The sequence below is a fragment of the Carassius carassius genome, chromosome 45, assembly GCF_963082965.1.
Source record: "Carassius carassius chromosome 45, fCarCar2.1, whole genome shotgun sequence".
In the NCBI taxonomy this organism is placed as follows: Eukaryota; Metazoa; Chordata; class Actinopteri; order Cypriniformes; family Cyprinidae; genus Carassius; species Carassius carassius.
The window spans coordinates 15,083,525-15,108,286 of record NC_081799.1 but is presented as its reverse complement, the minus strand read 5'-3'; the positions used below and the strand labels follow the sequence as shown (position 1 = coordinate 15,108,286).

The following is a 24,762-nucleotide window of genomic DNA, read 5'->3' as shown; positions in this document are numbered from 1 at the left end:
TTGGTCCATTGTGTTTTTTGAAAACCAAAGTCACTGCACCCATTTACCAAGAATTTTTGGAGCAGCTTTTTGAAGATGTTGATTTCATTTTCCAGCATGATTTGGCACCTGCTCACACTGCCAAAAGCACCAAAAGTTTGTTAAATGACCATGGTGTTGGTGTGCTTGACTGGCCAGCAAACTCACCAGACCTGAACCCCAGAGAGAATCTATGGGATATTGTCAAGAGGAAAATGAGAAACAAGAGACCAAAAAATGCAGATGAGCTGAAGGCCACTGTCAAAGAATCCTGGGCTTCCAGACCACCTCAGCAGGGCCACAAACTGATCACGTCCATGCCATGCTGAACTGAGGCAGTAATTAAAGCAAAAGGAGCCCCTACCAAGTATTGAGTACATGTACAGTAAATGAACATACTTTCCAGAAGGCCAACAATTCACTAGAATGTTTTTTTTTAATTGGTTTTATGAAGTATTCTAATTTGTTGAGATGAATTGGTGGGTTTTTGTTAAATGTGAGCCAAAATCATCACAATTAAAATAACCAAAGGCTTCAACTACTTCAGTCTGTAGTCATTGTATTTAATACACAAGTTTCACAATTTGAGTTGAATTACTGAAATGAACTTTTCCACAACATTCTAATTTATTGAGATGCACCTGTATACTGTTAATGTTTGTCATTTCATTAATTAAGCTGATAATCCTACCTGTACTGTACTACCTATAATGACATGTCTTTTCTCAAAGAGGTCGATGTGCGTTCAATAAAATTGTTGAAATGGCAGTCAAAAATATTTATAAACTTTTGTGTAACCACAACTTAGCACTATGTACACAGAATTTGACTTTCAAAAATAAACTTACACTGGGAGATATTTACTGGACTAAAACGTACAACTAGCCTCAACAAAGTACCATAGATCTTGTGATTTAGAAGCCATTCAGAGAGTTTAATTCCAATCTTTTTTCAATGTGTTTTTGCAGACGGAAATTCTCTGCCACAGTCTCAAATGGGACCAGCGAGGAGACGACGCTGATGAAAGTGGGCACCTGGGACTTTGTCGACTCCACACAGAGATCAAGCTGCAAGTGTTCGAGGTACAAACATGAACATTCACTCAGTCCTGTATTCTCATGGCTGTCGTTGTTTAACCATGCTGCTGCTGCTGCCACTAATCACTTTTCAGTTCTTGTAGTGTCCTCTGTCACTCTGTAAAATGACAGGCAGTACATTTGTCACAGAGTATTAAATAAACTTTTTGTGAAAACCGGAAAAAATGATTTCAGAGTGATGGTGACATAAGTCCTGCTCTGATTCTTTTATTTGCTTCTCTGATAGGGAGTAGAAATTAATTTAATATTCAGTGTCTGCATGTGTTGGATGTATATCTATATATAATGTATCAGGCTAGACTTGCAGCTCAGTTGGTCCTTCCACTTGCATGTAATTGCATGGTTTTGTGGCTCCATTGTTGAGTTTTTCTTGTAATCATCTCATATTCAGATTTAGAAGTATCTAGAAACTTTTAAAGAAAAATGAAATCATATGTCAAATATATTGCAACTTGGCTTTGCAGCATAACAGTTAAAATACAATTTTGATTTAGATTTTGACACCAAGCATCATTACAGAGCTCCGAGTATGAGTTTCATAATTAAAGAGGGCAATATCACCTTTTAATTAATGTTTGTATGTATTATTATTGTTCTCGGACCTAATGTCACATAGTGCTGTGTGGTCATGCTGTTAGCGGTCTTCTCTTTTTCTTCATTGAGTAGCTGTTCAGTTTAGGCCAAGAGAAGGCCAGGCACCATGGGACTGTTGTCATTTGCCAAATATGTTTTTTGGAAGAGACCCAGCATGAGAGGTGTGATGAAACTCGGAGTCCCCCAGTGAAGTGAAAATAACCATGCGTCGACTAAAAGCCTTTCTGCTTGTTTAGCATTCTGCTTGTGTGTGAGTGTGAGTTGTGTGTTATTGTTTTGCGTACATGTGAAATGCTTTTGACTGTGTGAATAAGAAAGGGTATAATTTTACCCTTGACTCACCTGTGTTCTGGATGTAACTCTTTTTAGCTCTTAAATTTGTGCAGTTTGTTTAAATTTGTCAGTTTGTGTAGGTATACTTATGTTTCTATATAAATCTACTGCTCTATGTATGTACTATATATCTTATTGACTCTAAACTGTCACATAGGTCTAAATATTCACACCATCTCAGTTCCAACCTAAGAGTAGCCTTTGGATTCTTTGTTTACATAGGCAGGCTAAATTACCCAAACTCCTCACACTACACGTGAACTACACGCTTTAGACTCTTTCAAATACTAACATGCATACATGTAAAACACTCTAAAATATCTGAAGGGGACTGATTTTTTTCTGGCTTTGTGACGAGTTGTTGTGAAAGGCTTGCATTTTAAAGGGATGGATGAAAGCAGTGTATTTAAAGCTTTCGTTTGTAGCTACAGGCTTGTGTGTTGAGATACTGTAAAGCTTGAGATGGTGACTGCCTCTCAAGAATTAAACGAGAGACACTGTACAAGGAAACCCACAGGGAATCTCTGGCAGCTGCTGGGCTTTACATATCTCTGAGAAAGCGTGGACATACGTTATCAGGTCAGACAGTCTCTGATAGGAGTGGAGTGCTTGTTGTTAAAAGGGTGGTTTCTTAAACCTGTCCTTAGACTCGACAAGCAGAGAATCTTTACTCAGTGTTTTTTCACAGATCCAATAATAGTTAGGAAATTCTAAATAATGAGCTAATTAAGAAACTGTTACATTTCTCTGTTACAAGTCTCAAGGGCCTATTAAATCTGAAAATAAATTTTGTGAACTCTCAGAGTGAAAAGAAATGAATAAAAAACATGATTTCTGGTAATAGTGCTTCTTGTTAATGATGTCATCAGTTCATAATTCATCACGTGTCCGTTGTCTTAAAATATTTCTTTATCTTATCAGGCACAAAACCCTGAAGCAGAGAGCAAGCAGCACGCCTGGTCAGCCGCCCACCGCTGGTCAGACGCAGCAGCAGCCCATCAAGCACAAAGCTGGGGAGAAGCCCGAAAAAGGTGACAAGCAGCAGAAACGGCCGCAGACGCCCTTTCACCATCGCAACTCAGTCTGTGAAGATGTTTCAATGGAAACCGACACTTCTGCGGGTCAGCACTTGGCTCTTAGAGGCCAAGAGGGTGGAAGGTTTTCTGGGCTTCGCCCATCTGATGTGAGCTCTGGCACAAAACCTCCACAACTGCACAGCGGGGGCGGAGCTACTGTGGCCAACAGTGGCCAGACAGAGATGGTCGGCTCTCCTCAGCCACCGCCGCTGAGCCCTCACCCTTGCGAACGTGGCGAGGAAGCCTCAGACACCATTAAAAACCCCTCCACACCACACAGCCAACATTTTTACCCTCCTTCCTCAGAGCCATGCCTCCTGCCCCAAAAGGGCCCAGATGATGCCCGTTTGGAGCCCCTCACCCAACCTTTTCCCCCTGCGTACCCCGAGCCCCTGGAGCCCACTCCGTACATCAGTGCAGCAGTAAACCTGGATGACGATGGGAGCCACGTGCCATGGAGATTCTTCAACCTGCCCCGTAGGAAAGATGCAGAGTTTCCCACGCCGTCACTACCGGGAGATAAACTCAGAGAGGAGGCGTCAATCGGAGCTGAAGGGATTATGTCTGTTACTGAGTGAGTATCACATATATTTTCATACAACACACAATTTCATGCGCACACTTGAAAGTACATTTCTAAGCCACCAAGCAAATATAATAGAGAAAACGCTTCCCTCTATCATTTCATGGATTGAATAAACAGACAACTATATGTAAATTATCCATTATGATTAGATATTGTCCAACAGGGTGGACCAGTTTACTGAATTCCAAACAGATGTTGATATGCAAATTTGGGTCGTCATACTCATTGATCTGATAAACTGGTTTCTGAACAACCCATTTTTGCAGGCTAGTTTAAATGAGCTTTTTGATTGGGAGAGACCTTTTGCAATCTTTGATTTTTGGCTGCAGTGTTTTCAAAGGAAACGGGGGCGAGGACCGTAATCCTGTTTTCTTCCATATATGTTCCCTTTAAGACATATTTTGTTTCCATTCTCTTTTAAAACCTCCCTGAAGTCTCAAATAATGCAGTGAACTGAAAGTACATATCTTTAGGATTTAGAGCTCCCCATAACCTGTAAACAGCCAGGAGGATTGCATTGTGCATTTGTGTTGTGTTATAATGGCTTAAGTGACTGTGATCCTAAAGTGAGAACGGGACCACCCTGTGGACCCCGTTAATCCCCTCCGTTCACAGCTTTTTATTTCCAGCAGCCAGAGTTTGTTAGTGAGAGTCCCCAGTACTGAACTGCAAACGTCCCTGTCTGTTTGTGAGCCGTGTTTTGAAATAGCTGTGATGTAGCCTCATGCACCACTCACTCAAACACACACACACACACACACACACACACACATATAAACACACTCTTGTTCTGTGTCGAACGTTCTTTCTCTTAGTGCACACACCATGTTAATCTCTCGTGATGCACCCTTTTGACATCACACTTCACTAATGTGCAGGCCCAGCACTGTTGTGAACTGGGAGATTAATGGGTCCATCTTATACGTCCATACAAACACTCATGTTTAAGTGAGGATTTAGACTAGAAATGGACATGATATACCTTTAAACAACAGCTTGTGGACCTTAAGGATTTATACACGAAAGAGACTTTAGGATACTACTATTCTTTACTCTCTGTAAGATGAAGGGGTTTCTGCTTAGCATATATAACGCACACTAATGTTCAAAAGTTTGGAGTTGGTAAGATTTTAGTTTTTTTAATGAAGTATGCCATGTTCACCAAGGCTGCATTTATTTGATCAAAACTAGAGTTAAAGCAGTAATATTGTCAAATATTATATTTTTATATATTTTAAAATTTGATTTTATTCCGGTGTTGGCATTTGGCACTGATACATATTCTGCAGCTATTATGCCCGGCTTCAGTGTCACATGTTCCTTAAGAAATTATTATAATATGCACATGCGGATTTGGTGCTCAAGAAAAAGAAATTGTATAATTTTGAAAACTGTTGTGCTGCTTAATATTTTTGTGGGAACTTTTTTTTTCCTGACTCTTTAATAAATTGGAATTTTAAAAGAAAATATTTTTGTAACATGATAAATGTATTTAATGTCACTTTTGATCAATGTAAAACATACTTGCTGACAAAATTTATTTCTTCAAAAAAATAAATAAATAAATAAATTACTGATCCTTAACTTTTGAATGGTAGTGTATGTAACCTGATAAGAGAGTGCAATTGTCATAAAAATTAAAACCTTTTTTTTTTATGTTTTTTGTTTTGAATGACATTCACTTTTGATTTTTTTAAAATGGGATTGACGTCAAAAGTCTTTCTTTTTCCTACAATAAATAATAAACGTGAAATGAGGTTGTGTTCATATCCACACAAGCTCAGCACTTGACACTCTTGTAACATGCACCAACCCTTCAGACTTCCAAGAAAAGCACCAAGGGAACTTGCCTCCCATGTGGTTACCTTGATTTAAAAGCACAGTCATTTGACACTGGTGCCAGTGCTGTTTGATGACATTCTCCAACTAAGTCGTGACATGTTTACTTGTGTGAAGAATATCTGCTACTGTACATCTTATCTGCTTTCTCCAGAAACGTAATTCAACAAACGGTTACCCTCACTGCTTTCAATAGACTCAAAGTTGTTTTAATCCAGTTAGCTCCATATTTTTGCTAATACATGCTGAATAAAATTCTCATGCCTATACTGTGAGGAATGCACATTCATCGCATTTTCCCACTTTGTATTTTAAAAAAAGAAAGCATTTGGTTTTTCGTATAGTCACATCTATTAACATGAAATGGCGTTTGTTGAATCTGTTGAAAGGGTAACATTTGTTGGTCGTTTTGATATTTGGCAATGTGTGAGAATGTTTGGACACGTTTGTGTGAATAATTTTCATGTAGTATGAACCTTTCCTCTAAACTGTTGCGGATGAAAAGCAACGACTTTATGCCCCTCATAAATTCATGAAGCAGCAGTGTTATGACAAAATGAAGTGTACACATCGCTCAGCCGTGCCCTTGTCTTCCGGGAAGAATGTTTGTTGATAATATTAAGTTAAAAAATATGTGCCCCCAATCCCTCACTAGAAACAAAAAATGGCTGTTTTGAAAATGTTGTTTTAGTGTGGGTCCTTCACAGATATTTGATGTTTTAAATAACGCCGTTTCCTTCAGCAATTTTAGACATACAACATTCCTGTACATTGCATCTATATTGTTTCCACTGTACGATCGTTGTTTGCCTACACTTGCCCAAGATTAGGAAAGCGTGGTTTAGAAAGCTGTCTCTGTTGGCCACAGCGAGATGTAATGGTATGCAGTGCAATCCCAGTATTCACTTTGCTGGTGTCCTCTTGTGTCTATTCTGCTGTTAAGGCCAAGTGTAATCCCTGTGCTCTCTGGGGTCTCAAAATGGGTTTAATCTCTGGCCAGTGCCTCGGTCACCCCCCATCAGAGCTACAGCGGTCCGATCTGTGTGAAAAGGACAGTGGCTGGTACATACCATTTAAATAACACAGAGGGATTTTACATAAGTAAAGATTTGAGAAACATTGATTAGAACTTCAATAGCATTATCATTTATTGTCAACTAGCATAGGTTTTCTGTTGTGCTATGAATGTGTTAATTTCACTCGATATGATCTTTTAATATGAAATTATTGCCCACTTGATTGGTCTGGGAGATCTAATTGTGTCTGTGCAGTATGAGGGTACCAAGCAGTGTATTATAATTCAGTCGCGGTTTGACCTATTTTTCTTTTGTCCAGGTTAATGGTTGCCTCCAAAAGGCCGCTCAAGGTCTCAGATGAACGGATCCAGACGTACCTGCAGCGACAGAACCAGTACCTGGCTGCAGCCATCACAGACGGGGACCACGAGCCTGAGGTCGACCCCTATGCTTTTGTTGACGGAGATGTTAAGTTCACCTTCTCGGATAAGAAAGACAAAGCTGGGGGAGAGAGAGAACCAGGGAAGAAACACAAGGTGATACATTTTTTTGCAAGAGATGTCCCATAATTCAGTACTCTCTGTGATGAATTGATAAACTGAGATAAACAGTTTGGGGTCAAGTAGTTTTTTTTTTTTCACTCTTATACTCACAGAGGCTACATTTATTTGATGAAAAATACAGTAAAACAGTAATATTGTCAATATAATACAATTACAATTCATGTTTTTTTTTCATGAATTTTCAGCAGCCATTACTCCAATCTTCATTGTCACATGAGCCATCAGATATCATTGCTAATACGCTGATTTGGTGCTCAAGAAATATTATAATTGTTGTGCTGTTTAAAATTTCTGTGAAATCCAGGAAGCCATTTAAAAGAATAGCATATTTTTTTATGCAGCATTATAATTGTTTGTACTAGCACTTTTAATACATCCTTACTGAATAAAGGAATTAATTTATTTTAAAAAGCTTATTGACTCCAAACATTTGACTGATAATGTAAGGGTGCTCTTCACTTTTCATAAGCTAGTTTCATTTTCACTTTGAATTATGCAACATTAACGGAAGTAAAAAGGGCGAGTACAGTTTCACATGGACTTCTGTTCCATGTGAGAAGGAATTTTAGACAGATTCTCTATTGGCAGTGTAGCGTGTAATATGCTGGCATCATGTCTGCTGTCTTCAGCTCATGGGAGATTCCCATCTGAGATCTGAATCTGACACCCTCAAACGTGGAGGAGAGAGCATGAATAGAGGGGGCGAACACAGTCTCTCCCATTCCTGTTGGATTTTCACACATACTTTAAGTGTCTTTCTGGCAGCTCTGAAGGATTTGTAAAAGCTTTTTTGGTACCTAGTCTAAGAGTTACACGTCTCTTGGTAACATTGCATTTACTTTTTGCTGTTACAGGAGAGGTTTAAGTAATGTAGGCCATATGGTGAACCCCAATTTAAACAAAAATGTATAACAGGCGTGTGTCTGTTACGTGTAAACACACACAGCAGCTTTCAATTGTCGTAAAATACATAGAAAATTGCTTTCTTAACTCCCGTACCCCACCCCAGGGTTCTGCTATCGATTACGGGGCGGAGTGATTTGCATATACAGGCGTTTATTACAGAGTTGGTCATTAGGATGTGAAGTGTGTGCATGGAGGAACAGATTACACTCTTTATGCAGAGAGACGGCCTGCAGTGTAATGAAATTATGCACGGCGTAATGAATCTCTGCATAGCATGCGGCTTGCATTGTAATGGTGGCTCTGAGGTGTGGAGGTTGCATGGCGGGCAGGTTAAGGGTCTGGGGTGGGTTTGTAAGGAGCTGAGGGAAGGCTGCAGTCCCATTAGCCTGTGCGGTTTTCTTGAATTATATTATTATTTATTATTCTGTGAATCAAATATATAATTTGGTTGGGAAATATAAATATGGTTCCACACTCACTCAGGTTCTCTCTTTCACACACTCCCTCACTCTTCTTTTGCTTTCACCTTGTCTCATTGGTTGGCTGCTTCTAGGTGATTGTTAACAAACATGTGTTTATCAACCTATGCACTCTGGACTGTTTTCATCTTGTGTTTTGTGGAAAAGTTAATCAGTGTGTGCCTAATATTGAGGACTACACTGAAAAGAAATAACAAGTACATTTACTGGTTTTATTCGTGTCAAAAAACATTCGGAGGTTAACACTTTTTACAGTATACGTTTTAGTTTTGTCTCAACTCATTTGCGATTGACATGTCAAAGTACATTTTGGACCCTGCATATCTAATCTAACACAACCTTTGTTGTGCATCATATAAATGTCTCTTTTTAAAACTTGCTATCTTATTTTATCTCTCACAGGGAGAAGATGGCAGTGCTTCACTATCAGATGGTAAGGACTGTCCTGTTACACTCCAGTGACTCTCTCTTGAACCCCTCTCAAACCCTGAGTCCATTTATTTTATTTGAAATAGTTTCCCTGTTGACAGCCTGGGTCAGTTTAGTGTATTGTTGCCCATAAAGGTTAAATGTGTTCGCCGAGTGAGGGAAAGGGCTTGTCCTGATATGGTCTCAAGCCCAGGCTGTGGTTACGCTAGATAAAGCTGGAGAACAGGCCTGTGTGTTAAGCTTTGTCTCTCTTTCTATCTCTCAGATGCGCAGCGGGCTGCGGCCCATAACCGGGCTGCTTCCACCAGCCTCATACATGATTCAGACCTGGCAGTCTCCTTCAAAGACCTGGACAACCTCTTCAACTCAGATGAGGACGAACAAACAGTTAGTATTAAGTTATCTTTCTATTATGTCTCCCCTTTGCGTCACTGTGTGATAAATTTAGCTGTTTGGGCAAATTTTCACAATGACGTGAAGGCTCGGAGCTGATTGCTGAAAGTAATTAGATGTTAAAAAAATATAATCAATATGTAATCACTGATAAAATTACCATTGCTCAGCTATTTGAAAATAAGGGTATATTGCAATGGAAATGTTTTTTTTTTTCTGTAGAGAAATTGCTGTAATTTTAATAAAATCATAGCTCTGATTTTGGCTAATTTGTGTATGTCTCCATAGCCTGGAGCACGGAGAGCTGTAAATGGAGCAGATGAGAAGTTTGGCAGCAAGGAGTCGAAACCAGCCACAATGGACTCTGGCCCCTGTATAAGTGAGCACAGTCTCTGTCTCTAAATATACAGGGTTTACTTCATCATTCAAGCTCTGTGTACTGCTCCCTGCTGGCCATCGACGAATTTTACATTGCAAGCAGACAAGCAGTACATCATGCACATTTCTTTGAGTGGGAACAGTGTGTTAGTTTTCTTTAATGTACAGACATTAAGGGTTCAGAAATACTATATGCTTTTATATAAATTAATCAAAACATTTTTTAAAGTTTTTTGGCAACTTTGACATGTCGACAATAAATGATTTTGCTTTTCGTGAGAATAAGTAGGAAATGAGACAATTTATTATACATACTATAATATTTTTCTGCATTTATCCTGCATCCTTCCACTTACATGTCATCTTTACCTCTGTTCATCCATCCCTCAGGCGCGGCTGATCTACACCAGATGTTCCCTACGCCTCCATCTTTAGAGCAGCACAACATGGGTTACTCTCCCATGAACAAAGAGTATGGCTGTATGGAGCCTGGCTCTGGCCTCAACATTCTAGATGGCTCTTCTGCTCTCAGTGGTCAGTTTAAAATCGAGGTGGAGGAGAGTTTCTGCAGCCCCAAACCTTCTGAAATCAAGGTTAGATGAGTAATAAGACTGCTACACCATGTCCTAACCATGTGCGGTCCTGTACGTTTCCATTCTCTACTGACAGCAAAATGCTGTGCCAATGGGATTTCACTCCATGTTTGATATTAGGAATATTCTTGCAGCTAAATGAAATTAGCTTGCATGCATTTACTCAAGTGCTCTCTATTATTTAATTTTATTTTTTTTATCAAACTGCTATTGAACTGGAATGACACAACAGCAAACTGAATATGGTTTTCTCTCTCTCCTCAGGACTTCTCATTTGTGTACAAGCCTGAGTTGTGTCAGCTGTTTGTGGGCTGTTCCATGTTTGCCCCCCTGAAGTCTTTGCCCAGTCAGTGCCTGCCCCCTATCAAACTGCCTGATGAGTGTGTTTACAGGCCCAGCTGGACAGTGGGAAAACTGGAGCTACTCAACTCTGTACCTGCTATGACCATCTTCAGCAAGGATGGGTGAGTTTCACATCTGCTGTGAAATGTACTGAACTTAAACAATTAATTCTGACAGTAACAAACAAACAAAAAAATTAAGATTTTAATATATATTTTTGGCTTTCATTGTCATCAATACTGGCACAATGAAAACAAAATGTCTTTCCCTTTTGTTTTTTGGGTTAAATACATTTTCTGCAAGATTCACCCAAGAACTGTACATTCAGACTCAGTTTCAGTTACACCCACACACCTCTTGTTCTTAGTAATGGCGAATAGAGAATAAAATAGAAGAACAGGTGTTAACGCGCTTGTAATTAGCCTGTCAAATCCATCTGCTGCCACTGTCTTTTTATTTTCTTATATTTAGAAGCTCCTTATCTCACAGCTTCTTCACTGTCCGCACTCAAGCGAATCTGTTTCTCGTGGACAGGTTTATTTGAATAGCTGGTGTTTGCTCAGATGACCAAATCTGATTGTTATCAGTCATATTCTTGTCGTCTGGTTTGCTTTTTCATGTGATGTTATGAACCTGTGTCAGGGTCAGCTTCAGCTATGCTCTTTCATTCTGTTAATCTCAAATTAGACTTGAGCTTGTATTGTCTCTTTATACTGGCACTGTATCTTAACAGATGAAAAAAATAAATGGATAAAGCTATTTTCATACATTAATCTCAGAGAGCAAATAGAACGTTTTAGGACACAAATGGAATCATTGTTCGTGGAAATTATATTTGCTGTCGGTAGAAATTTTGTGAAATCCAGAGAGGAGGTGGGGTGTTGTGAATGGTCGATGACAGGGCGATAAGTCTGGTCATAAAGTCCACGTTTGTTGGTAGCTGGTTAGGCTTCTTTTATAACCCACAGCAGCTGAGGGGGAGGGCCACCTCTTCAAAAGGGGGACCTTCAAACCCCTGCCTGTTTTTAAAGGCCAACGGGAGCCACACTCGGCATTCTCACACACGTATGGTCCTTGTGGCACAAGCTGTGCTTTCATTTCTTGCACAGCTGCCTGTTGGACCGTTTGTCTAAAAATAGTCCCACCCCCCAGAGGTCTTCTTGGGTTACAAGTACATTACTGCAGCTCATGATGTTAATATCCAATAATCATCTGTGGTAATAAAAATAAACGAGATGTTTTAAATGTTGCTCACTTGTTGTAGGGTTGACTTCAGTGATGTCCCAATTAACCCTTGTCTTTTTCTGCTTTTTTGCACTCTAGTGAAAACAATGCTATGGAACAAGAGTATATCCAGACGTACACCCCTCAGACCCACACACCATTCTTGTCTAACAGCGCTCCGCCCAGCAACAGCGGCACGAGCATCCTCCCATCCCCTGCCACGCCTCGCTTCTCAGCTCCCACCCCTCGTACCCCACGGACACCTCGGACCCCCAGAGGTCCAGCCAGTGTGCAAGGTTCCCTCAAATATGAGAACTCGGACTTGTATTCGCCGGCCTCGACGCCCTCCACCTGCAGGCCGCTCAACTCTGTGGAGCCTGCGACGGTTCCCTCCATCCCCGAAGCCCACAGCCTATACGTCAACCTCATCCTGTCGGAGTCTGTCATGAACCTGTTCAAGGACTGCAACTTCGACAGCTGCTGCATTTGCGCATGCAACATGAACATCAAAGGCGCTGACGTGGGCATCTACATCAGTGACCCCAACATGGAGGCCCAGTATCCCTGCCTGTGCGGTTTCAGCGCTGTTGTCAACCGGCGCTACGGTAATGGCTCCGGCCTCTTCCTGGAAGACGAGCTGGATATCATCGGACGGGGTTCAGACGTGAGCCAGGAGGCGGAGAAGCGCTTTGAGGCAATACGGAGCACGTCACTGGAGAAGACAGAGAGTGGAGGCAAGGATCGAGTCCCGGACGAGCTTATCTCTGTCCTGCAGGATCAGTGCACTAATCCCTTCTCCCCTATGCTGGCGTTGGACCCAGAGGGACTGTCTTCCCAAGGGCCAGGGGGTGCCACTGTACCACCATGTGTGCGTGTGGAGGAAAGGGACTTCCACAATGACTGTTACCTGGCTCTAGAACACGGGCGGCAGTTCATGGATAACATGTCCGGTGGGAAGGTAGATGAGACGCTGGTGAAGAGCACTTGTTTGCACCATTGGGCCAAACACAGCGGTGAGAGATTAGAGCATGTTCGCCATTTGTTCACTTCATTTCTGTTTAAGCTAAACATCAGTACTCATCATTAGGCTTGTACTTCAATTATTACAGATATGATCATAAAAGAAGGAAGACATTCACATTTACAAAAGAGAAGATAGCCATGATAACTTGAGGTCAAAATTGATCCTACTTTAATACACATTCCTGGTCTAACTGTGAGCAATTATTTGTTATCAGTCCTTTCTTTTATAGTTGACTGCATATTATCATTTATGTGCTCTTCTAGTGATGCAACAATTTCAGAAACCAAAAATACCAGAAAAATAATAGAATTTTCTGTTTTTGAAAAAAAATAGCTAAAATCAAGGATTGAAATATTGCTTTAGGATGTGTTTTGTCTGTGGCAGAATTTATTTTATTGCACATGTTGTAGATTGTACAACAGGTAAACATCTCAGCAGTGTGGACACACTTCACTGTGACCAAGAATGATTGCAGAGGAGCTATGTGTAAAATAGTTTTGACTAAAAATATTGAGAAATATCTCATTTCTGAACTTTATTATTTACGAAGTATATTTTCTTGCCTAAAAGAAAACTTTTTTGATTTTGGTAAAGGATTTGTTTCTTTGTATTATCTGTGTGCTACTTATGTTTATATATGGTAGTACATGTTGAATATTGAGTACATGTATTAAACTCCCTAACATTCTCTCTCTCTCTCTCTCCCTCTAGCTGTGGATGTGAGCGGGCTGTGCTCTCAGGATGTGTTGAGAGTTCTCCTCTCTCTTCAGCCTGTTCTTCAGGATGCCATCCAGAAGAAGAGGACTGTTCGCTCATGGGGGGTCCAGGGGCCTCTCACATGGCAGCAGTTTCACAAGATGGCTGGAAGAGGGTCTTATGGTAAGTAGCAAGGGCACTTGTTGAGCAAAAAGGCCTTCATGATTTTTGGAGTGGAAATGTTTAGAATTACCCATTGACAAGATAGTTAGTAGACTTTGAAATTGCTGGCGGGACAACCTTGATACCACACATGTCACTCTCTATTGCTTTATTTCTTTTCAGGCACTGATGAGTCTCCGGAGCCTCTGCCCATTCCTACCTTCTTGGTTGGGTATGAATATGACTTTGTGGTGCTGTCTCCCTTCGGCCTGCCCTATTGGGAAAAACTACTGCTGGATCCCTTTGGCTCCCAGAGAGACGTGGGCTATCTGGTCCTCTGCCCGGACAGCGATGCTCTCCTGTCTGGAGCCAAGAGCTTCTTTAGAGAGTTGACAGCGGTCTACGAGGTCAGAGAGTCTGTCAGTCTTTAATTTTGTCTCTCACTGTCCTCCTTATTTTAACACGGAAGTAGGCTATTTCCTCTGAATGGGCGAGACTTCCGATTCATTAGCCTATATAAGTAAATAACTAGAAGAATTCAGTAAACCGTAAAATATTTTTGCAACAAACCAGTGTGATAATGAATACAATAAATTAAAATAATTTGATGTGACTGACATTAGAAGCCTTGCAATTTTTTTTTTTTTTTCTGGATTCTCTGACTTGCTTTCTGATTGGTATCTTTCTGCTTCTGCCTAGTCTTGTAAGCTCGGTCAGCATCGACCAATCTCCAAAGTGCATGCTGATGGCATTGTAAGGGTGGGTGGAGCAGCTGCCAAGAAGCTCTCAGAACAGCCAGTCAGTGATTGGTTCCTAAAAGCAGCTAGTGGCAGCAGTGATGCATTTGCCAAGCTCAAACTGTTTGCCCAAGTCTGCAGACACGACCTCGGTAAGACTCGGTTCTCTCTCTTCGTTATACCTTCTGTCACAGAAATGTATCAAAGAGTACTTCTCACTAATCTTTATCTGGTTCCCTGTTTCTTCAGCTCCATACCTCGCTACACAGTCTTTGGACAGTTCTCTTCTCATTCAGCCAACCCCTGTCCCTTCTTCCACCCAATCATCTTCCTCGCAATCCTCAGGCTCCGCCTCCTCCAACTCCCAAACCTCAATGGCCTCCGGAGGCTCTGCCCTCAACAACAACAGTGCTGCCAGCAACAGCGGCTCAGGCCTGCCAGACAACACCAATAACACCCCCTCCTCCTCAGGCCCTCAGGGCAGCAGCATCCAGTCTGCCAAACCCAGCTCGTTCCCTCCCTTTGGAAGCATGGGAGTCCAAGGTAACAGCTCCCAGTCTGGGGCTCTGGGCCAGCAGGCTGTCACCCAGAACTCAAGCCTCTCTGGAGACAATTCAACAGTCAACAGCCAGACTCAGGGGCCATCTGAACCACCAGAGAGGTACACAATGTACTTGGTGCCTTTTCCTAATATGTATCATTGATTAATATGTCGTCATGTATAAATTGAAGTCCTGTCAAAATGTAATATAACTTATAAAACTCTTAAATACTAGGGTGTAACTTAGGTTAATCGGGTTTTGTGTTAAAAGCATACTAAAGACCCTTCCCTTTTCCCATTTTAATCAGCACTATGGAGAGAGAAAAGGTCGGAGTTCCTACAGATGGAGATTCCCATGCCATTACATATCCACCTGCCATCATGATCTATATTGTGGACCCCTTCTCGTATGAAGAGGCGGAGCCAGGGGTGTCACAATCAAGCATGTGGACGCTGGGACTCCTCCGCTGCTACCTGGAGATGCTGCAGGCCCTTCCAGCTCACATCCGCAACTCTGTGTTTGTACAGGTAGGTACAGCAGATGATACTAGACATCATTTACAGTTGGACACATCTTTAAAGGGGACATCCGATGCTACGGGCACTTGTACAAGTTGTTTGAACTGAAATGTGTGTTGGCACAACCACCCTATAATGATAAAAAGAAGTGTTTTTTTTTTAATCCACTAAAACGTTTACCCCTTTCTCAAATCAAGCCAATCTCAGATGCCTGTCTGTGTGATTTCACATGATAGTTTGATTGACAGTAGAGTTTCAGCACAGATTGGACTGGTGTCTTACCTTAGACCCGCCCTGAGTGAGCCGTCATCAGCCCACCATTGTTTCACCTCTGGAGCAGATGTAGACAAGAAGCGATTGAGGTGTTCTGTTGTGGGATGTAACAATGAACATAGCAGTCGTCATTTACTCCCAGCATTTGACCAGCTGAAGACGCAGTGGATTACATTTGTATCTGAAGGGAATGTGCCCCCGACCTACCTAAATGTGTCTATCTTTGCGCGAATCATTCGTAATCCAGCTTCACCTACAGAAGAAATATAATATGTTTTTGTTTTGAATTTTTGTTTTTGTTGTTATGCGAAGTTGTCAAATTTTTGTGAATTGTGGGAAAAAATTATTTTTATCCAGTGAATTATGAATAACTGGAAAAGAAATTTAATTGGTTAATTAGAGCGGGAACCCTGAAGAACATTTAGCTCTTAAAACTTACAAAAATACAGTTTATTGTATAGAAACTAGGAGTGTTGGGCAAATATTGTTGTGTAAAATGGGGGACCTTGAAGTCAAAAGAATTGAGAACCACTGATCTAGTGTGACTTAATTTCCTTCGGTCTCAAATAGACAGCTATAGGAAAGAACAGCAGATACGATGTGAAGATAATAGGTGAAACAAATCACTGTTTTATATCTATGCACTTTGTGTTCTTAGATTGTCCCCTGTCAGTACTTGCTCCAGCCTGTGAGGAGTGAAGAGAGGTACCTCTACGCCCAGCACCTCAAGTCTCTAGCCTTCTCCGTCTTCACCCAGTGCAAAAGACCCCTCCCAGCCTCCACCAACGTGAAATCACTGACGGGTTTCGGCCCCGGCCTCGCCCTCGACACTTCCCTCAGGAACCCAGATGTGAGTGAGGTTCAGCAGATCGATTGGTTGACATATTCAGTCATATCCCTCAACTGTAAGTCGCTTTGGATAAAAGCGTCTGCAAAATGACTAAATGTAAATATTAAAAAGCAGTTCCCTTTTTTGTTTTATATAAATGGGTAGCTCAGACAGTCTCCAAAGCACCTTAAATATAAAAAAAGAGTACACATTAGCATTGCTAAAGGGTCTGTCACAGCTCCAGGCTGGCGTGTTAAAGGGCCAGTTCCCAGTGCCAGCAATGTCAAAATGAACACCCTTATTTGAGGCTCCCGGAGCCCATGGTTCTGACCTCTTCCATAGAGCTCCTGCCCTGGCAGCCCATTCAGGCTCTTTAACTCAGTGCTGTATGAGAACTCAGTGACGTGTGGAGACTGTTACACTGACCTCCCTGTCCTGGAACAAAACCAAAGGGGACTCGCACAACCCAACAGTTCTCTTTCCATTATCTGCTTGGGCAGCTCTGTGAGACCTCCCTAATGGGATCCGGCATGCATGTTTTGGCAGAGGAATCCGAACGCTCCAATTGCTCCCCTTTCTTCACCGAGCTATTTGTAGAATCCAATTTTCTCGCTACACACACTAGCACCATTTCTCCCACCCCACTTCCTTCCCCACTCACAAAAGAGATGTGACTACTTGGTGGGGTTTATTGATTTCATAAGAGAGGAAAAGGTTATGTTGACATGCTTGGGTATGAGGCTGATGGTTTGACCTTAGGCCCTTCACTTTTGTCCTCTTGTCCTGATCTTTGCTGTTTTTATAGGGGGAAAAAAGTGTCAACTTAAGTTATGTCACTATTTTCCATTAACATATGACTTTCCTGCCACAGAGACCGGAGTGTCTACGATTGTACACGCCACCCTTCATCCTGGCCCCAACGAAAGACAAGCAAACGGAGCTGGGTGAGACTTTCGGAGAGGCGTCTCAGAAGTATAACGTCCTGTTTGTGGGCTACTGCCTGTCACATGATCAAAGATGGCTGTTGGCTACCTGTACTGACCTGTATGGAGAGCTGCTGGAAACCTGTATCATCAGTATAGACGTACCCAACAGGTGAACTACAAAAAAATGCCCTCACTCAGTAACGTTGTGAGATATGCAGGTGATTTGTAAAGTATGCAGAATTAATTGTTCACTCAACACTTCAGAAAAGTGTAATGTCTGGAACCATTATCACCACCGTAGCTATGAGAAGTGAGAGACCGGACACCTTTTTAACACTTTTACTGTCATCTCCATGATGTACATTTTAAGTAGAACAAATTTACACTTTTAACTAGTTTAAAGGTACTGTATGTATGTTTTTGACTCCACTAAAGCATAACAATGCTGTAGTATGTTTGCAGATATTTAAGAAACATGCTAAGTTAATATTTGTTTATCTGAAAAACAATGCTACAGTCAATTATTCTTCTTTGAAAATGTGCCTTCTGGGACGGAATTTCGGTCTTCGTTTTGGTTTGTTAACCCGCCCACTTCCAGTTTACCCCAATAGTATTTTGGCAGCCCGGGTTGCCAATTGGCGGTAAACACAGCGTATTTCATTTAAGTCATGGAAGCTGGCAAACGAAAGTGTTGGTCTCGTCAATCTGGTAACCTGCATGTGCATCAAGTCTAAGGAGGAGGGTCCGGGTGAAAAAAACCCTCTCCAATATTTTGAATTTGGACTGCAATACCTAGTTCAACCACTCAGTGTCAATCCTACATACAGCACCTTTGAGGATGTTTTAAAAATATTTGAAGCATTTGTGACTAGAGGTTTTAAATGTTTCTGTTTTAATCATCTCAGAGCAAGAAGGAAAAAGGGATCTGCCCGGAAGCTGGGCCTACAAAAGCTTTGGGATTGGTGTCTGGGTTTGGTTCAGATGACATCATTGCCATGGAGAGTGGTGATTGGCCGGCTTGGACGAATAGGGCATGGAGAGTTGCGAGGTAATGCCCATGTACAATGTTTTTTAGGCTTTTAACCTTGAGAGTATTCATAGTTTTGACTTTAGTGCTTACTGCTTTTATAAAATGATTGCTACATGTATTATTATTATTCATTATAACTATAATTAATATTATAATTAATTATAGTTTTATTCAAACAAGGGAAATTCATTAAGTGACATCCTTCTAGGCAATTGACTGATCAGCATCCTGGAGTGCACATCCAGTGTCCATTTTTTTGCGCAGTAATGAATTTGATTCTTTTTTCCCTATCTCAGACTGGAGTATTTTACTGAGCAAACGGAATCTACAGTCAGTGTCTCGGAGGCTGAAGGAGAACTGTAAGCTGTGCGGGATCTCAGCAGCTGACACTCCCAGCATCCTTAGCGCCTGCCTTGTTGCCATGGAACCCCAGGGCTCATTTGTCATCATGCCAGGTAGAATCACACTTCCTGTTACTCTCCTTATGGTCTGCATGTTGTCTTCCTTATTTTTTTATGCCTAGTTTGATGCATTAGCTGTAATTAGTGTGCATAGTTAGTTTCTGCTCTATTTGTGGCACAAAAGGGAATTGTAAAAATGATGACGCTTTTCTGAAAACTCTCCAGACTTAATATTAAAATGCATTTTAAACTGGATTGGAATAGGATAAATAAACATAAAAAAAAATAAATAAAAATATAACCCTTCACTGCTGTAGTCGTGCATCTCTTTGCTGTGGATGTGAATGATAGCTTCAGAGTGTCATAACGCATGTGTCTGCTGTCCCTATCTGATATACACTCCTGTGTGTGTGTGTGTGTGTGTCTCGATCTCATAAAACACTTTTCTGCACTACTATTGATTCCTGTGCCAGTGTGATGATACCGAAGATCAATGGCTTTATTTGACAAAAGCTTTTCATTCTGTCATAGTATCAAGATGTATTGGATCTGATGGATTTTGCCCATCACTCACAGAGCATCAGGGTTTTTCTTTTCTTTTTTCATACTAGGATGCCTATGCAAGGAAAAATCGAAAAGATAATTTCGATTTCAGTCAAACCTGATTCAGTAATGAAAATAACAGCTAATAATATCTTGCACTTCCATTAATGAATCCTTGTTTCTCTTGATCACATATTCAATCTGTCAGTCTGTCATTTTAATCTTTTCTGTCTCTTGTCTTTGTCCAGACTCTGTGTCAACAGGTTCAGTGTTTGGTCGCAGTACAACTCTGAACATGCAGACGTCCCAGCTGAGCACCCCGCAGGACACGTCTTGCACACACATCCTAGTGTTCCCCACATCTGCTTCTGTGCAAGTCAACAGCTCCAACTACCAACATGAGAACATTGAAATTGCCTTCAACCCTGGCAACGGTGAGGAATAACGCTGTCTTTTTTCCAGTCTATTTACTTGGTAGATTGTGTTTTTGCCCTACTTGAAGATTTTTCCATATTAATTAGTTGCATGCCAATGCAAATAAACTATACTGAATCCCTGCTTCATTTTCAGATGGATCAGATCCAATGGGAAGCATCTTGTACTTTCTGGAGCAGGAGAATGACCTGGTCGATCCTGACATCATAAATATCCTTCCTGCCTCACCCACCACGTCACCAGTCCACTCACCTGGATCCCAGTACCCCCACGGAGGAGATGGGAGCAAGGTAGCTAAGATTGAACATGAAAAGGAACAAATAATCAGCATGTTAAGAGAAATGGCATGAACTTTGACTAGCACCCCTTTTCAGTTTCAAAGCTCTTTGAGCTTTTTAAGGTTTTAAAAGGACATTTCATATAACAATGGTCATTTACTCACATCGTTCTAAACCCAAAAGACTTCAAAACCCAAATTGATAGAGATGTTCCGATACCCTTTTTCTCTTCCCGATACCGATTCTGATACCTGGGCTCAGGGTATCTGATCCGATAACTGGTGTGTGTATCTGTATATACAGCTGTATATACTACAAGCCCTGTGTAAATTGCTAGAATTATTTTATGGTGTGCTTCAGATTTATCCCTTAATAAAAAATGAACAAATACTTGGTGAACTTATGTATTTATTACAGTATTTTTATTATCTGACATGAATTTGACAGTAATATTATTTATTTTCTTAAGCAAAAAAGTACTTCAAATGCAGCCAAAAATCTAACACCGCAGTTTTACAATATAACTGTATAAAAAACTGCAACAAAAAAGTCTAGGAATATAAAAAAATTATATATTAATCAGATAATCTCTTTAGAACAAAACAAGTAAAAAACAAGCAACCGTCTAGGCATTATTATTATTAATAGAGACGTATTATTATTACTACATAGAGACATAGTTAAATCTACTGTAGGCTACAACAGTAGCTTAATATATTGTCAATTTACTCACGTTAAACCGAACATTTATTTTGATGGGTTGCCATGAAGATCTTTGAGTGTCTGTGTTTATGATATGACAGTTTTCTCAAATGAAACGGTAAATTCTCATGAAGTGACGGTTTATGCGTTCGTGTTCTCATATAGTGACACATGGCAGAGACTACAAAACAGCGAGCTCCCGCGCATCTGCGCCCGTCAACCACAGAGATGTAGAATTTGCAGGAGTAATATTTAAATAGTATTTTGCAGTTTAATATTCACAGACACTAGTATATATTCGGCTACAGTCTGGAGCCATGCGCTTAGACTAACACGGAAGTGACTGAATGCAGCTGCGGGTACCGAATATACTCGGGAGTCGCTAACTTACTACCGCTACTACAGAGACACTGGTATCATCACATTTTTTAATTTTCAGCACCGACTTGGTAGTGAAGTGGCAGTACTTGTGGCATCCCTAGTTGCCGTTTTACTGTCTGGTTGGTCCAGTCTGAAAAACTGCTAAACGGGACATACTGCTAACCACTGATCTATAATATAGAAGCGGCTTCACTGTCTGTTGGCAGTTTAGAACGCGATGAGCGATCCAATCATATATAGATCAGTGCTGCTAACGCGTTTTCATTTCTTCTTTGCTGCTCTAAACAGGGGTTGCTCGTAGCAAGACAGCACAACTTCCTGTGTTTGCAATGTATTCTGAGCAGCGAAGAAGAACCGTGCAGCGGTTAGGCAAAGCTAGCGGTCATAAAGGTCTTGTTTAAGAAAATGGTATGGGATCGGTATATGGGTTCATGTACTCGCCGATGCCAGAATTTGTTGTGGTATCGGTGATATTTCCGATTCTAGTATTAGAATCGGAACAACTATACAAATTAAGATATATTTAATGAAAGCTAAGAGAGGCACTGAGAGTAGTACTGATTTACCGAGAGTGATTGTTGCTCACTTTATTGTAACATATAAAAGTGTCTTTTTTATTTCTTCTTTTATTTTTGGGGCTCATTTCTATCTTTTCTTCTTTTCAGGGTCAAAGTACTGACCGCATGGAGTCTCATGAAGAAGCTCCCAATATCCTGCAGCAGCCATTAGCTCTGGGCTATTTTGTGTCCACGGCTAAAGCAGGTCCACTGCCTGACTGGTTCTGGTCTGCGTGTCCTCAGGCACAGAACCAGTGTCCCCTTTTCTTAAAGGTATTTTCTCCTTGCCCATAATGCAGATCTTTCTCTTTTGGGACTTGTACATAATTGCATCAGATTTCTTCAGCAAAACTTGATTCATCCCTAAGGAATACTGTAAATGTGCAAAATGGATATTAGATTTTATGCAGAGCCAACAAAATGTTGGTGTTTAGAATGTCATTTTCTCCAGAAAGCAGTGTGATACTGCACCAATCTACCTGTCATGCTTTATCCAGGTCACATGACCTTATGTTTCCTCCTCATGCAGCATTTATAGAGAAGCCTGCAAGGGGGGATTTTCAAATACTTCAGTACTCAGAGATTGGGCCAGACTGCTGTTAGTGTGTATAAGAGAGAGCAGGAGAGAAAACACCCAAATATATGGAGGGAATTGAGCTCGCAAAATGTGTTGACATTAATTATTAAGGCAAAGCATTTGATTTGATAAGCAGCTTTTCGCTTATTATTGACTTGTACACAATTAAAAAGTCTGGAGCAAACCGTTCCCTGAATGTTTCTGGCATATTGTGTTTACTTGTTCATGGGCTTGTCAATTTAATTCATAACAAGCCCTGACAATGAGAGGAAATGCTCGGCTTTGTAGCTTGTTTTGGGTGGGCGTAGATTAATGGATTCTGTCGACTGAAAATTTCTTCTTGCCTCTCTCTTTCGCAACTCCCAGGCCTCTCTACACCTTCATGTGTCTTCAGTGCAATCGGATGAACTTTTGCACAGTAAACACTCTCACCCTCTGGACTCCAATCAGACCTCTGATGTTCTCAGGTAATGTTCCTCTAAGTGTCCGGGAAGTAATATCATTCAGTTTAATGATAGCGAATGCTGAATATTCCAAAATGTTTTTCTTTCAGATTTGTGTTGGAGCAGTACAACGCCCTTTCCTGGCTGACCTGTGACCCTGCGACCCAGGACCGCCGCTCTTGCCTGCCCATCCATTTTGTAGTGCTCAATCAAATGTACAACTTCATTATGACCATGTTGTAACACTCGCAGAGCAGAACTGAGAGCAGGATTTTATCAGGGAATGAAAAGAGGAGAGTGAAGAAAAGGTGGATCTGAAAACAACTCAACAGATAACTACGGTGCTGGACTTTATATGTACGCAAGTTACAGCGGAGATGATCTGGCCATCACTACACCTGAGACCCAGCACTGTGGAGGAGAGTCAGGCGTCTGGTGTTTAACACTCACTCAAAGTGGAAAAAGAGGAGAAACGGAGGCCGTGGAGGCCAAAGAAGAAAGACGGAAGTGCTGACTGGTGGCGTACTACATCCCTGGATCCACGGGTACTACAACGGTAGTGCGCGGCTCCATGGTTAGCATGGATTCGGCCAGTTCTATAATCGATGTGTATGGAGAAGTAACCTGTATAGAGTCTGCTGGAAAGGGACTTTGATGCTCGATGAAATGAGAGAATGAATTCTTTGTTTTAAGACCTCTAATTCCCTGTTTCTTTTGGATGGGATTATATCCAAACGAAATGCCTGCATCTGTCTTATTTATTGTAAGTTTTTAATGTATAATTTGTCTGATTTCTTAACCTCTTTTATATATATATATATATATATATATATATATGTATATATATATATATACACACACAAGTTCTAGAAGGTTTGTATTGCCTTCCTGCTTTAAAGCAATTGGTCAAAAATATATGTACTCCTCTTAATTACAGAAACAAACCAACAAAAAACCCACTAAAAAGATGAATAAAATAAAGTTGCGGTAGGTGGCTTTTAGAGTATTATTTTTTGTAAGGGAGATTATTTGTATTGTAACGATGTACAGAGGAGACCGGACGGGGGTTCCTGTCCATGCCTTTGCGTGTGGACACAATTACAGCTAAGCTTTAGCTGCACGGGACTTGTACAGCAATGAAGTTCACTGTGTTTAAAAATAAAGAGGTACATTGTCGTATATTGTATTTTATACCACACATTTAGACACAAAAAAGAAAAACTGCAATATATAAATAATTATATATGAATGCCGCACCAGCCTTGGGTGGCACTGCTTCTGTTTTAGGAATAAAAAGTCAACTTCATGTTTTTCCTGTGCTTGTGTTTTTTGGGGGGAGGGACTGTGATGTGAAATCCAAAATTTGATTGTTGTGAAGGAGACATGTGGCTTTGAAGAAGATAAAGATCTATAATAATGCTTAGAAGTTCATCCATTTCACTTCACCTTGCCCTCCCTGGTTGGCTCTCCTGCTTGCACCTTTTCTGAGTGATAATGGACACGTTTAGACCAAAATCACTTTTCTTTGAGTGTGACAAAGAAATGTGTGGTGTAAATGGACTTAACCAGATCTGGGTGCCTGTTGGAAATGCAGTGTTTGTGCACAGAGAAAGATCTATTTCCTGTATCTTACTCTGTTCAGAATAAACTGTATGCTGATATTCAAAGACCCTGGGAATTCTCTTACCTCCCACACCAGTTCTACATGCTTTCCAAATACAAGTGTGTGATGAACAGCATGTAAAGAGCTATAGGGTCAAGCACTCTTAGGTCAGAGTTTACACTGCATGTGTGATGGTTTCACAGTTTACCCTTTGTGAAAATCAACTATAGAAGATCCAG

General features: G+C 40.9%; 1 protein-coding gene across 1 annotated transcript in view; it reads left to right on the top strand.

Moving 5' to 3' along the window:
• The window catches only part of med13a (mediator complex subunit 13a), a 72,572-nt gene extending 47,991 nt beyond the window's left edge, over positions 1-24,581 (top strand). Inside the window, exons 8-30 of the mRNA XM_059539302.1 lie at positions 987-1,100; positions 2,964-3,692; positions 6,879-7,095; positions 8,910-8,940; positions 9,202-9,323; positions 9,618-9,708; positions 10,098-10,300; positions 10,565-10,764; positions 11,966-12,879; positions 13,602-13,769; positions 13,932-14,155; positions 14,448-14,637; positions 14,735-15,146; positions 15,335-15,554; positions 16,477-16,668; positions 17,519-17,742; positions 18,479-18,621; positions 18,900-19,058; positions 19,796-19,981; positions 20,118-20,272; positions 22,009-22,173; positions 22,844-22,944; positions 23,031-24,581. Of these exons, the coding sequence (XP_059395285.1) occupies positions 987-1,100; positions 2,964-3,692; positions 6,879-7,095; positions 8,910-8,940; positions 9,202-9,323; positions 9,618-9,708; positions 10,098-10,300; positions 10,565-10,764; positions 11,966-12,879; positions 13,602-13,769; positions 13,932-14,155; positions 14,448-14,637; positions 14,735-15,146; positions 15,335-15,554; positions 16,477-16,668; positions 17,519-17,742; positions 18,479-18,621; positions 18,900-19,058; positions 19,796-19,981; positions 20,118-20,272; positions 22,009-22,173; positions 22,844-22,944; positions 23,031-23,163 (5,293 nt within the window). The 3' untranslated portion in view covers positions 23,164-24,581. The remainder of the gene's footprint in view (positions 1-986; positions 1,101-2,963; positions 3,693-6,878; positions 7,096-8,909; positions 8,941-9,201; positions 9,324-9,617; positions 9,709-10,097; positions 10,301-10,564; positions 10,765-11,965; positions 12,880-13,601; positions 13,770-13,931; positions 14,156-14,447; positions 14,638-14,734; positions 15,147-15,334; positions 15,555-16,476; positions 16,669-17,518; positions 17,743-18,478; positions 18,622-18,899; positions 19,059-19,795; positions 19,982-20,117; positions 20,273-22,008; positions 22,174-22,843; positions 22,945-23,030) is intronic.
• The last annotated feature ends 181 nt before the right edge of the window (positions 24,582-24,762 follow it).